The sequence below is a fragment of the Oncorhynchus mykiss genome, chromosome 10 (genome assembly GCF_057628025.1).
Source record: "Oncorhynchus mykiss isolate SJ-2025 chromosome 10, ASM5762802v1, whole genome shotgun sequence".
Classification (NCBI taxonomy): domain Eukaryota; kingdom Metazoa; phylum Chordata; class Actinopteri; order Salmoniformes; family Salmonidae; genus Oncorhynchus; species Oncorhynchus mykiss.
Window position 1 is genome coordinate 46,638,449 of NC_143031.1, and position 14,546 is coordinate 46,652,994.

The 14,546-nt window shown below is 41.5% G+C and overlaps 2 protein-coding genes across 7 annotated transcripts in view; both read right to left on the reverse strand.

The window, feature by feature from the left end:
* Nucleotides 1-6,647, reverse strand: part of LOC110534080 (MAP7 domain-containing protein 2) — a 30,641-nt gene extending 23,994 nt beyond the window's left edge. The window contains exons 1-5 of one of the 6 annotated variants that reach the window (XM_021618734.3): nucleotides 6,126-6,647; nucleotides 2,062-2,163; nucleotides 1,481-1,591; nucleotides 1,046-1,123; nucleotides 649-812 (exon numbers count right to left, since the gene is read on the reverse strand). In XM_021618734.3, coding sequence (XP_021474409.3) covers nucleotides 649-812; nucleotides 1,046-1,123; nucleotides 1,481-1,591; nucleotides 2,062-2,163; nucleotides 6,126-6,171 — 501 coding nt within the window. In that variant the 5' untranslated portion in view covers nucleotides 6,172-6,647. The remainder of the gene's footprint in view (nucleotides 1-648; nucleotides 813-1,045; nucleotides 1,124-1,480; nucleotides 1,592-2,061; nucleotides 2,164-6,125) is intronic. The other 5 variants (XM_090186857.1, XM_090186860.1, XM_090186859.1 and 2 more) reach the window with 5 other exon arrangements.
* Nucleotides 6,648-9,150: 2,503 nt separating this feature from the next.
* On the reverse strand, nucleotides 9,151-14,485 carry LOC110534082 (eukaryotic translation initiation factor 1A, X-chromosomal). The gene is made up of 7 exons (XM_021618740.3): nucleotides 13,895-14,485; nucleotides 13,264-13,347; nucleotides 10,576-10,679; nucleotides 10,242-10,292; nucleotides 10,048-10,129; nucleotides 9,767-9,858; nucleotides 9,151-9,574 (listed from the first exon to the last, which is right to left on the reverse strand). Exons 1-7 carry the CDS (start codon nucleotides 13,908-13,910, stop codon nucleotides 9,569-9,571), a joined length of 435 nt encoding a protein of 144 aa, XP_021474415.1. The 5' UTR covers nucleotides 13,911-14,485; the 3' UTR covers nucleotides 9,151-9,568.
* Nucleotides 14,486-14,546: the final 61 nt, after the last annotated feature.

A 14,546-nucleotide genomic window follows, 5' to 3' on the forward strand; every position in this document is an offset into this window, starting at 1 on the left:
TGACAAAACAGGATTAGGATCCGATTAAGAAAATGGAATGACATAGATATTCATTTAAGAGTCTGATGAGGTTCCTAAGATTTACATATAGACCAACACCAGCATTCCCAGAAACCACTGGTGTGCAGGGTGGGAAGGACTAATCTAGAAGGAGAGGGTGGGGTTGCAAATCCTATCTAATATCTGATTGGGAGGCAACGTTAAGTACAGAGCATAGTGTAATTAATGAACCACAGGATTTTAGTAAATGAAAGAGCATATGTCCCTGCTTATCTTTTAGAATAGGCTGTTGCTGTACTTGCCCACACATACAATCAAAAACAGTACATCCAAACGGTACAATAGACATACAAACTTTTTACTGAAACTGAACTGGAGGTGAAAAAGCTGTCTGAGTGTGAGGACAGAGGGTGACTACATCATGCACTGGAGACGAAGGAATCTGAATATAGATGTAGTGCAGGGTTCACCAACTGGCGGCATGCGGGCCGAATTTGGCCCACGGGTGATCTTATTTGCCGCCCAAATTTTATAGAGGGAAAAAATATATAATAATAATATATATATATATATATATATTAGAATAATTGTTCCGCGTCTGACTATAGTTGATGATCCCTAATGTAGTGGCTAAGTGATGAGTCTGACCTTCTCCTCCTCCAGCCTCTGCCTCCTCTTTTCCTCCACAGCAGCTCTGCGGACCTCCTCTCTCTGTCTCTGCTCCTCCAGCTTCCTCCAGCGCTCCTCCACCGTACGCTCATACTGCAGCTGAGCCCGCCGCTCTTTCTCCTTGATTGCCTGCTCTCGCACAGCTGGAAACACCAACCAACACATTTAGATCACGACCCTCCAAAACACCACTATAACAACCCACAACAATTCCAGAGCTTTGCTTCCTTAAACTAAACATTTACTGGCTGCCGGTTCTATAGGGCAAAATTAGAGCATTTTTTGCTAACCTGCTACAATACAAATACTGGTTTCAATAAGAAGTGATTTCCATCAGTCTCAATACTTGAAAGAAAATGTCAGGAACATCACTTACCTAGACCTTTATCTCTCTCCTCACGTCTCTCTTTGGCTAAACGCATCCGGTCATCTGTCCTCAGATACCCTTCCACGTCTGAGAGAATGGGATATAAAGATCAACACAGAGAAACAGACAAGCTAGACAGAAACAGAGCAAGGAGAGACATTCCAAAGAGATAGTGAGGGAGAGATGTGTTTATAGAGAGGACCCAGTGAGGGAGAGATGTGTTTATAGAGAAGACCCAGTTAGGGAGTGATGTGTTTATAGAGAAGACCCAGTGAGGGAGAGATGTGTTTATAGAGAAGACCCAGTGAGGGAGAGATGTGTTTATAGAGAGCCCAGGACCCAGTGAGCCCAGGACCCAGAGAAGGGGAGATATGTTTATAGATAGGACCAAGTGAGGGAGAGATGTGCAGGGGAGCTAACAACCACAGTGGGGGTGGGACTTACACTGTTTACCTGCATGATTGTTAGTGTTGTTGCCTGGCAGAAGTAAAGTGGAGGGGAGCCCATTGAGCTGGGGCCTCTTCTCTGTGACCGAGGGTGGGCTCAGCACCTCATCTGATATAGGAGAGACAACAGTCCCCACATTTTATCAGCAGAGGAAGGCAGTGCTGTACATAGCACTGAACTGCAGTACTACTTTGAGACTGCAGAGGGAGACAGTGCCATGCTCTTTGTTCAGTGAAAAGGATCTTGCCTTTGCCAGAAATTGCACTCTAAAATATGATTTTAGGCCAGCTCATATTATAAACATCTAATTGTGCTTTTATTGTGGTCACTGTAGGAATCTTGAAAAATATCTTCTTGGAAAAAAAAAGTGTCTTATAGTAATCCTTAAAATGACTCAACAATGACTCCCCTTGACATGCAAGTACCAAAGAATTCAAATCTACCCAATTCTGCCATGGTAAATTGTGATTGTTGTAATTATGGAAAGTCATTCTGTGAAGTACCTTTCCAATTCAGATAAGCGCCAAAGAAAATAATTTTAAAATGTTAAGAGTGTGGGTGAGCCATCGGCATCTTACTGTGTTTCGCAGCTAGGCTCCCTGGATAGAGTGCCACACGGGCTGGGGAGCCATGGCCGTTGCTTTGGGATCTCTTCTCTGCAACTGATGGTTGAGTCAATCCTTTGGCGGGAGAAAGAGGCAAACACATGAAGAAGAAAAAATTAGAAGACAGGTAAATACAGTGGGGCAAAAAAGTATTTAGTCAGCCACCAATTGTGCAAGTTCTCCCACTTAAAAAGATGAGAGGCCTGTAATTTTCATCATATGTACACTTCAACAATGACAGACAAAATGAGAAAAAAAATCCAGAAAATCACATTGTAGGATTTTTAATGAATTTATTTGCAAATTATGGTGGAAAATAAGTATTTGGTCAATAACAAAAGTTTCTCAATACTTTGTTATATACCCTTTGTTGGCAATGACAGAGGTCAAACGTTTTCTGTAAGTCTTCACAAGGTTTTCACACACTGTTGCTGGTATTTTGGCCCATTCCTCCATGCAGATCTCCTCTAGAGCAGGGATGTTTTGGGGCTGTTGCTGGGCAACACAGACTTTCAACTCGCTCCAAAGATTTTCTATGGGGTTGAGATCTGGAGACTGGCTAGGCCACTCCAGGAATTTGAAATGCTTCTTACGAAGCCACTCCTTCGTTGCCCGGGCGGTGTGTTTGGGATCATTGTCATGCTGAAAGACCCAGCCACGTTTCATCTTCAATGCCCTTGCTGATGGAACTAGGTTTTCACTCAAAATCTCACGATACATGGCCCCATTCATTCTTTCCTTTACATGGATCAGTCGTCCTGGTCCCTTTGCAGAAAAACAGCCCCAAAGCATGATGTTTCCACCCCCATGCTTCACAGTAGGTATGGTGTTCTTTGGATGCAACTCAGCATTCTTTATCCTCCAAACACGACGAGTTGAGTTTTTACCAAAAAGTTCTATTTTGGTTTCATCTGACCACATGACATTCTCCCAATCTTCTTCTGGATCGTCCGAATGCTCTCTAGCAAACTTCAGACGGGCCTGGACATGTACTGGCTTAAGCAGGGGGACACGTCTGGCACTGCAGGATTTGAGTCCCTGGCGGCGTAGTGTGTTACTGATGGTAGGCTTTGTTACTTTGGTCCCAGCTCTCTGCAGGTCATTCACTAGGTCCCCCCGTGTGGTTCTGGGATTTTTTCTCACCGTTCTTGTGATCCTTTTGACCCCACGGGGTGAGATCTTGCGTGGAGCCCCAGATTGGAGGGAGATTATCAGTGGTCTTGTATGTCTTCCATTTCCTAATAATTGCTCCCACAGTTGATTTCTTCAAACCAAGCTGCTTACCTATTGCAGATTCAGTCTTCCCAGCCTGGTGCAGGTCTACAATTTTGTTTCTAATGTCCTTTGACAGCTCTTTGGTCTCGGCCATAGTGGAGTTTGGAGTGTGACTGTTTGAGGTTGTGGACAGGTGTCTTTTATACTGATAACAAGTTCAAACAGGTGCCATTAATACAGGTAACGAGTGGAGGACAGAGGAGCCTCTTAAAGAAGAAGTTACAGGTCTGTGAGAGCCAGAAATCTTGCTTGTTTGTAGGTGACCAAATACTTATTTTCCACCGTAATATGCAAATAAATTCATTAAAAATCCTACAATGTGATTTTCTGGAATTTTTTTATCTCATTTTGTCTGCCATAGTTGAAGTGCACCTATGATGAAAATTACAGGCCTATCTCATCTTTTTAAGTGGGAGAACTTGCACAATTGGTGGCTGACTAAATACTTTTTTGCCCCACTGTAAGTCTAGGATAGATGGCAGCCAGGCCATTGATTTATTCTGGACTAGATTAAACACAGCAGCCATAATCTGGCCTGTTACTTCTGCATCACTCACCAAAATCTAATATAGCTCCTAGTCAAGGAGCAACCCATCAAATCACAACATTGTACTAGGAAACTAGGAACTAACCTAGGAAGTGAGGGGTCCTTTCCCAGACCCAGAGTAAGCCTATTAATTAAAAAGCACTTTTGATTGGGACTCTCCATATCCTGTTTTTAGAGTAGGCTATAGACTTATACGGCCAGGACCGGCCGTACAGGTAGGCTACTAACACCTGTCACATGTCTTTAACCATTGATGAAAGGCCTGTGACGTTGTGTGCTGGTGAGAATCCATGTTTAATGCCCCTCTTTAAATATGTGTCCACTCCATAACAATAAGGCCTCAAAACCCAGATGCAGCTATATGCTTTTGATCATCCCTAAATTCAAGGCTACATTCTGGGCTTTTTGAGTACAAATCACACTTTTTTGCTCACATTGGTACCAACCAAGTTTATTACAGTTGTGTTCTTATTTCTATTCGTTTTTTTCATTTTTTATTTTAAATTCAGTTTAGTTTCAAATCAAATCATATCAAATCAAATGTATTTATATAGCCCTTCGTACATCAGCTGATATCTCAAAGTGCTGTACAGAAAACCAGCCTAAAACCCCAAACAGCAAGCAATGCAGGTGTAGAAGCACGTTTTCAGACCTGATTTGCTATTTTTTTAAATATAGTTTTCGTTTTTTTGGGATGTCACTTCTTGCAACTGTGGAGCAGTAATAGGTCAGCGATTAAGGTGATGGGTCAGGTCATAGGTCAGGTTTAAATGATAAAGTAAATCTCAATGTGACTTGGATTTAAAGGGAATAGCGTCGAGACTGGTGCCCCAAAAAATTGGGTGGAAACTCTCTCACCCATGTTAACATCGATCTACTGCTTTTTAACTTTAATAGCACATGTAAGATGAATCAAATCAAATAAGATTCTACTTACATGTACTACTAAACGATTTACCTAGACGATTTACTGTAAAAAAACATGTTTTTACTGTAATCGTAATGAATGCGTAAACGAATGGATGAATGAAATTCATTGAGGGGAGATGGGATTTGTATTTCACAGTATATTACTGCAATGACATGGGATTGGTGCAAGCAGGTTGGCTACTATAGGTAATGTGTTTACATGTTACAGAATATCAATGAATATTGTGTTTTATATCACGTACACTTCCAGAGGTCTTAACAAAGGCTTCCAAACTGGCAGCACCGGAAGGGCAAAATAATGGGGCACCACTTTATTTTATCTTCATTTAACTAGGCAAGTCAGGTAAGAACAAATTCTTATTTACAATAACGGCCTACTCCGGCCAAACCCCAATGACGCTGGGCCAATTGTGCGCCACCCTACCACATACCAGTTAAATTGGTATGGTTTAAAAAGTTTAAGGTTTTCGGGACTTCAAGAATCAGATATTCAAAATACAGCAATTACTTCCCCGTTCACCATTACTTCCCAAAATGTACCATCATTTACAGTATGCTGCGATAAAACTTTTCACAGTATTTTACTGTTGATAATACTCCAAATTACAATATGAATTACAGTTGTTACAGTTTAGTGATAGTGACGCACATGTCAGATCTGTTTGAAACATCGCCATCTCCTGGCCGCATTTACCCACCAGATTCTGTAGCTTGAACTGCCCCATCCCCCAAAATAAAAAAAAATAAAAATAAAATAAAACCAAAACATTTTCATTATGGTTTTTATTTTAGTTCGTTTTGGAGTTAAAGATTTTTCAAACGGGTTTATTAATTATTTTATTTCAGTTTACTAAATCGTTTTTTCATGATTGGTTTTCGTTTTTTCGTTTCCATTTTAGTTTACTATAATAACTTTGGTACCAGCGACAGAAAAACATCCTTGGACACCGACATCTAGGTTATGCGGGTTAAAAATAGATCAAAACATATAAATACGCGTAATGTAGCCTGTGACAGAGCCAATCAATTTGGCAATTAAAAAGGTGCGTGTTGTCCTTCTGCATCTTGATGATTTAACAACTAGGCTATTCAGCTTTTATTTAGACAGCTGGCCATAAAAGCAAACAATACAAATGGCCTCGGCTAGGCTTGATTATAGCCTATGCTAGAGGATGAGGTGAAATGCACAATTTGAGGTAACAGAAATGTCATAGCAAAAAAAAAAATATGAAGAGAAACATTGGATATTGTTAACAATAGACCGTTCGTCTTTTACCCAGTTTACCTGTCAAGGCACCACTGGATGCTGCATTGACTGCCGTCTCCGCCATCTTCGTAGTCACCGGCGGATGCCACCAAACGTATGTATGAAATGTCGTAAACACCCCGCAGCGAAAGGCTCCAAATCAAGTCTAGGGAAAAAGCATCACCAGCCTCTACCGTCAGGCGCAGGAGGAGAACATAGGCTACTATATCAGGGGATGTAGGCCTATCCGTTTTCCACTGCCTCAGCAATCAATATGTATGCTCGCCCGGAATGCTAACGGTGCACAGGCGGTCAGGAGAGCAGGAGGGTATTCGGATGAATGAGGTTACTGAATGAGACCATAGGCTACTATTAAGTTTGCTATTTGATGGTAACGTGTGATCGTAGCTGGTATCCTTGGTTAACTGTTGGCAGGCGGAGAGAAAATGATGCGCTCCAGTTCAGGGCGTACTGGATGGAAATGATGAATATATTCGACAGCGCAGCAGCGCTTCGCCCGCCGGTGTGCCGAAAATCTCTTCCCTGCCAGAATCCCCCCCCTTTCTAATTTCCTTAATTTTGTAGCAAACATCAGATTCAAGTACTTTCTATAGAACAAACTTCGTCAGGATAGGCAAACGAAATTAATAAAGAATGTATGTGTGTTATATTAAACAGAGGGAATAAAATGTTGGCAAGCAATAAACATTTCAGAACAACTATGGCTGAATTATTATCCTTACACTTTCAAAAATACTAGTCGAATAAGACATGGGAGAGATGACGAATTTTGGCAAATATATTTATTTATAGACTAATACAAATCAGTAGCGGATTTAGGTACGGGCGACATGGGCAGCATCTTGCGGGCGCTGGGGGAGGGGGGAGTCGCCCAGGGCGCCATACAAGCTACAGCTGCCACATCCACTTGACACAAATAGCCAAACCGAAAACTGCATAATTGATGGAAGAACCAACTGTAGCCTAATTAAATGCATGAAGTCAAAACTAAGTATTGAATTGCGTTCAATAGCTTTAAACGTTGCCATTAAATAACTATACTGAACAAAAATAAACATGTCAAGTGTTGGTCCCATGTTTCATGAGCTGAAATAAAATATCCCAGAAATGTTCCATATGCACAAAAAGCTTATTTCTCTAGAATGTTGTGTGCAAATTTGTTTACAATCCTGTTAATGAAAATTTCTCCTTTGCCAAGATAATCCATCCACCTGACAGGTGTGGCATATCAAGAAACTGATTAAACGTAATGATTATACTACAGGTGCACCTTGTGCTGGGGACAATAAAAGGCCACTCTAAAATGTGCAGTTGTCACACAACACAATGCCACAGATGTCTCAAGTTTTGAGGGAGCGTACAGTTGGCAAGCTGACTGCAGGAATGTCCACAAGAGTTGTTGCCAGAGAATTTAATGTTAATTTCTCTACCATAAGCTGCCGCCACCGTTGTTTTAGAGAATTTGGCAGTACGTCTTACAACCGCAGACCATGTACATGCATGGCACGTACATATGTGGGTGAGCAGTTTGCTGATGTCAACGTTGTGAACACAGTGCCCCATGGTAGCGGTGGGGTTATGGTATGGGCAGGCATAAGTTTCGGACAACGAACACTATTGCATTTTATCTATGGCAATTTGAATGCAGAGATACCATGACGAGACCTGAAGCCCATTGTTGTGCCATTTATCCGCCACCATCACATGTTTCAGCATGACAATCCAAGGCCCAGTGTTGCAAGGATCTGTACACAATTCCTGAAAGCTGAAAATGTCCCAGTTTTTCCATGGCCTGCATGCTCACCAGACATGTCACCCGTTGAGTATGTTTGGTATGCTCTGGATCGACGTGTACCATTGTGTGTTCCATTGGGACAATCTAACTGCACTGTCCAATTTACAGTAGCTATTACAGTGAAATAATACCATGCTATTGTTAGGAGTGCACAGTTATGAACTTAAATGTATCAATTGGGTGGCAGGTAACCTAGTGGTTAGAGCGTTGGACTAGTAACCGAAAGGTTGCAAGTTCCAATCCCCGAGCTGACAAGGTAAAACAAATCTGTCGTTCTGCTCCTGAACAAGGCAGTTAACCCACTGTTCCTAGGTCGTCATTGAAAATAAGAATTTGTTCTTAACTGACATGCCTAGTTAAAGGTTAAATAAAAAAATCAATTAGGTACATTTGGGCAGACTAGATACATTTTGAACAGAAACGCAATGGATCAGTCTAAAACTTTGCACATACCCTGCTGCCACCTAGCGGCCAAAATCTAAATCGCACCTAACCTGGAATAATACACAGACCTTTCTCTTGCATTTCAAAGATGGGGGAAGAAAAAGTTTTTGTATTTGTACTTTCACCAGATCTAATGCGTTATATTCTCCTACATTAATTTCAAATTTACAAAGTGTTTCCTTTCAAATTGTATTAAGAATATGCATATCCTTGCTTCAGGTCCTGAGCTACAGGCAGTTAGATTTGAGTATGTCATTTTAGGCTAATATTGAAAAAAAGGGTCCAATCCTTAACACAATTAAGACTCAACTAGAAGGGAAGAACAGAATACAGCATCAAGCTTTATAGTAAACGCGCCTTTCAACCCCTCTGCCCAGAAATTAAATGTAAGCGTGGATAACGTGGTGACAGTATCCGAGCGACACTGGGTATTCCTACTGTCAGTCTGACTTCATAGCAAAGCCAGCCAAGTTCTGGGCTTCCGCAAAAAAAACAAAAGCTTTGAGAATGGCAGTGTTCAACAGGATCTAAACCGTAATGTATCACGGGTAAATTGACTGATCCACAAATAATCATGTAGTTATTTATGATGCAAGGTTCTTTGTAGATCTGGCAGTTGCCTGCACTGTCGGCCGAAATGTCAAAGCAGCCCAATATTTATCCAGCGTTGCGCAAATCCTGACTAGGCTAAAAGGTTTACCAACATGTCAGGAACATGAGTTATACCTGCTTTCACCATTTTTGCAAAGTGAGAGACTTGGCGCCAGACCCAATGTTCTTTGATTGAAAAAAAAAGCATAGAAATTATCACAAATGAGATACTTATTTTATTGATAATCAAAATCAAGAAAACAAACATTGGTAAAAATAAAATAAAAAAAGGGGGAGGGATCCTTTGTTTTTGACAAATCTCCAGACCAAACATAAAATGATTCAAGTTTTTATTGTAAACTCTGTTGTTCTGTAGTTTGAGGGTATATTCCACATGATGGAATAAAATTACATTACAACTAACAAAAATATGAAGTGTGTGAACTAAAGTAGGTGTGCTGATGTTCTCATTGACAGATTCCAGGCTTAAAGCAGTCTCAAAAGAAGGGAAATGAGCTGCCTCAACTGACTTGAGGAAGCAGGGAGTTGTTGGCAAGGTTGCACTGCCTCTGCCAGTATAGAACTGTCCACTTTCCTCTGCATAAACGACTTGGCACACAATAGTTCTGATTCAGATCTGAGTGGAAGGGGAGAGACATATGTTACCAAGTTACCTGACCCAAAAGCAGACAAAGAATTCAAGCACAATGGACAGAGCAAAAAGCATTTCACTCAATTGTATGTGATTTCAGTTGATTGACTGCATCACACCAATTATTACATATGGATGGCTTCCCTTGTAAACTAGCAAGAGGAATCCTCTACTTACATCATCAATGTCCTCGTCGTCATCTCCAATGTCATCAAACTGAATATCCTCATCGTCGCCAGGTCCAAATGTGTCAGTCTCATTGATTTTAGCTAGGGTGTTAGAAGATAGTCACAATTAATAAACTAGCCTACTTAAAAAAAAAAAAAAAAGAGTGAACATGTGCCTATAATTTGAAGCAAGACAATTCTCCATTCCTGGCTTTATTTCATTTTAGTCTTAGGTTAGATGCTATTAACCTCCCTGATTCCCTCTCTTTTTTAGTGGCCCAAGATACTTACCATGTTCAGGAAGCTCCCCATAGGCCTTCAAACTCCTGGCCTCGTCTGCATTGTACTTCAGGATAACATCGGCTTTTTGGTCCTTCAGGGAAGAATGTAACCATTAGGACATATTCTTCGAACTTTGGGCCTCCTAGTGCCTTGGGTTGTATTATCATTAAAAAAATACACTGCACATTTTTTATTAATATTACCTGGTAATCTCGAAGTCCCACAAGGATGATGTCTGAAGTATTAATCCAAACCTGCCCAGGAGCGAAGAACAAGATGTCAGCAAGGACAGCTTGGAGTATGGAAACTGTAATATTTCCAGCATAAAGACAAACTAATCAGGTAGAAGAGTCTGTCAACCCTCATGTCAAACCCAAAGCATTGTGGAAATGGAGTGTAAAGGATAATGGCATTGGATTGCATTTATACAGAACACGTAAGATCTCAATTAGCTTCAGTCTACAGCTATTTGCCAAAACACGTGGTGGATATTGTGACTAATGGCACTACTAAATAGGCTACTGTGTACACCATTACCTTTTTACGTAGCTTTCCTCGGATGTGGCATAGTCGCTTGACTCCATCAAAACACATAGCTTCCAGTCGTCCATTACCCAACATCTTAATCACCTGTGCATATTCTAGATTAGAACAGAAGTTCAGCCAGTTAGTCAATTCATATAGAGGGGGTCACAAGGTGGCTCAAATGTAAAAGCTGAACTGTTAACCGCCCTACTCCCTGGTTACGGTGACCGTATTACCGCCAGTCACCAGTCATGACCGAAGTCAAATTCCACATGACCGTTGAGTCACTGTAACTAGGCTACTCCAAAACTGCACTCTGATGCCGCTGATGGTCATTAGTAGCCTTTATTTATTTCACCTTATTAAACCAGGTAGGCCAGTTGAGAACAAGTTCTCATTTACAACTGCGACCTGGTTAAGATAAAGCAAAGCAGTGTGATAAAAACAACACATGGGATAAACAAACACAGTCAATAACACAATAGAACATCTGTATACAGTGTGTGCAAATTAAGTAAAGAGGTAAGGCAATAAATAGGCCATAGTGGTGAAGTAATTAAAATGTATCAATTAACACTGGAGTGATAGATGTGCAGATGAGGTTGTGCAAGTAGAAATACTGGTGTGCAAAAGAGCAGAAAAACAAATATGGGGATGAGGTAGGTAGGTTGGATGGGCTATTTACAGATGGGCTGTGTACAGCTGCAGCGATCGTTAAGCTGCTCGGACAGCCGATGCTTGTTGGAGATATAAGTCTCCAACTTCAGTGATTTTTGCAATTCGTTCCAGTCATTGTCAGCAGAGAACTGGAAGGAAAGGCGGCCAAAGGAGGTGTTGGCTTTGGGGATGACCAGTGAAATATACCTGCTGGAGCACGGGCTACGGGTGGGTGTTGCTATGGTGACCAGTGAGCTGAGAAGGCAGAGCTTTACCGAGCAAAGACTTCTAGATGACCTGGAGTCAGTGGGTTTGGCGGTGAATATGTAGCAAGGACCAGCCAAAGAGAGCAGACAGGTCGCAATGGTGGGTAGACTGCATCCACTGTGATAGACTGCATCCAGTTTGCTGAGTAGAGTGTTGGAGGCCATTTTGTAAATGACGTCGCTGAAGTCAAGGGTCGGTAGGATAGTCAGTTCTACGAGGGTATATTTAGCAGCATGAGTGAAGGTTTTGTTGTGAAATAGGAAGCCGATTCTAGATTTAATTTTGGATTGGAGATCCTTAATGAGTCTGGAAGGATAGTTCACAGTCTAGCCAGACATCTAGGTATTTATAGTTGTCCACATATTCTAAGTGAGAACCATCCAGAGTAGAGATGCTAGGCGGGCGGGTGCGGGCACCTATCGGTTGAAGAGCATGCATTTAGTTTTACTAGCATTTAAGAGCGGGCCACGGAGGCCACGGAAGGAGTGTTGTATAGTATTGAAGGTTTGTTAACACAGAAGGGCCAGATGTATACAGAATAGTGTCTGCGTAGAAGTGGATCAAAGAATCACCCGCAGCAAGAGCGACATCATTGATATATACAGAGAAAAAAAGAGTCGACCCGAGAATTGAACCCTGTGGCCCCCCCATAGAGACTGCCAGAGGTCCGGACAACAGGCCCTCCGATTTGACACACTGAACTCTATCTGAGAAGCTGTTGGTGAACCAGGCGAGGCAGTCATTACAGAAACCAAGGCTGTTGAGTCTGCCGTTAAGAATACGGTGATTGACAGAGTCGAAAGCCTTGGCCAGATCGATGAAGACAGCTACACAGTACTGTTTAAAAAAAAATCAATGGTGGTTATGATCTCGTTTAGGACTTTGAGCATGGCTGAGGTGCACCCGTGACCATCTCGGAAACCGGATTGCATAGTGGAGAAGGTACGGTGGGATTCGAGATGGCCGGTGATCTGTTTGTTCACTTGGCTTTCGAAGACTTTAGAAAAGGCAGAGCAGGATGGATAAAGGTTGCATCGTGTGCTTTTACCGTAAAACTTTAAAATCTGACACAGAGGTTGCATTAAGGAGAAGTTTCTTTAATTGTATGTTTAACATTTGTAACTTTCATCAATGTTTATGAGATCTGACAGGCCACCATTTAAAAGAGGATCCCAGCTTTCGCTCTGCTATATTTATGGCTAAATTCGTAAAAGTATGCACAGTAATTCACTTTACAACCAGTATAGCCTACATGGCATATTAAAAAAGTCTTAAATTTTTTTTGTGGGGGGGTAAACTAGTGCGAGTTTGACAGCATAATTTCTGCCTGGCTTGACAACGACCTTAGTGGTTTCATTTCTGATATCCATCGTGGCAGTGGCAGATTAGCTAGTTAGAGCTAACTCTGTATTGGTGGGGCAGAGTTGAGGGAAGCAGCTTTAACTGTAAACTTGACCCCGTCCTTATGAATTATATTATAGGTGGAGGCGCATCTCGTTATTCACATAGCCTACCACAGACGAGCAGCATTTCCCCCCACTTTTTTTCTGTCCATGGTGCTGATACAGATTTCGTGACAACCTGTCACTCACTCATTTTAACTTTGGTATTTTTTTATATAGGGACATAAAACTAAAACTGTGGGGGCACACGTTTCAATTGAGTGGGTTAAGCCCCCTTTGCCCCCTCACGGAGCAGGCCAGATTGACAGCAATGTCAAAACCTGCTTGCTAAATGTACAGGTTAAATAAGGTTGAAGAGGGTCCATGCACTCACCTTGGCCATCCTCTTTAAATACCAGCTCTCTCTTTTCTGATTCATTCTCGTTCTTACCACGTCGCCGATTCTTTCCTCCCTTACCTGTAATGAGAAGATGATAGATAGTAAACATGTGGCACTGGTAACTGTAATTCCAATTCCACCTTTCATTGGCATCATAAGACAAATAAACACAGATAAATAAACCAACCACATGCCTGTTATCTAGCTACAAAGATTTTAACTAACCCATTTTACATGTGGTAGTTAACTAAATGTGACCGCGATTAAGGCAGAGGCTCAAGATGATGGAAACCGCTGGGCAGGGATATTGTTGGCCTACCACTAGTTGATGGTAGTCATTCTGCGGCGCAACAGAATGTGACAAAAGCAAGCAAGGCAGTTCACTTAGCTGGATAATCGCCATTTGAATTCCTTATTTTAATAGTCTAATTACGCTTAAATAAACAACGACGATGGTTGTAACTAAGGTTAACGTTTCCACGCTTTCAATACTTGTTCAATGCCATACCGTACCTTCCTCCGGTTACGTTGCTAAGCATGGGCCGGGAAGCTAGTTAGCTAGCTAGCTAGCATAAACCCCCCCTGAAATGGAATAACAACCAAAGACAACATATTTGATGCGTACCTTTATTCTTCGGCATATTCCCAAACGAACAGACTTTTTTAAACGAGTCCTGTTTTTTCCGTAAGAAATTAACTAGCTAGTTTTATTCAAATGGGATGGAAACCAATCGTTGACGATGTCATACACTCTTTACAAAGTTAGCTAGCTAAACCAGAGATATTAGAGAAAGGAGATGGGAATCTCCTTGATCAATGAATAGAGGACCGTATAACGCCCCAACCAGCAGACTGTCGACCAATCGTGTTCACGTTGTACTGCGACGTCACGAGGTTGCTAAAGTCATCCCCCTTCTAAAAGTTAGGTTAAATCAAGAAATCTGCCTTTTTTCCTCAAAAGTACGTAATGCCACGATTCCAAATCTATATTATATTACAGAAAACAAGTTAGCTATCTCGGGGAAATATTTAATGTTGTACTTATTTTTCACGAAATTCATGCTAATGTTGTTTTTTTGGAGCTAGCGCCCAATTGACTCCCATTCTCTCCTTGAAGGAGATCTCTCCCTATAGCCCAGAATGCATTGTTCGTCCCATTGACGATGTATGAGCAAACTACACACTGGGCGTGAATACCAATCCAATTGAGTTTCCCATCTCCTTAACTAAGTTTAGCCAGATATACTTTTTTCTTGCGAAACCTCTTCCTCTTGTGA

Bases quoted from the DNA above. Each gene is read 5' to 3' on its own strand.
- LOC110534082 (XM_021618740.3), bottom strand. The intron at 10,680-13,263 runs GTGAGTGCATGG...GTTCTAATCTAG, and splicing joins ATTTAAAGAGGATGGCCAAG to AATATGCACAGGTGATTAAG. The intron at 10,293-10,575 runs GTAATGGTGTAC...GCTCCTGGGCAG, and splicing joins GAGGAAAGCTACGTAAAAAG to GTTTGGATTAATACTTCAGA.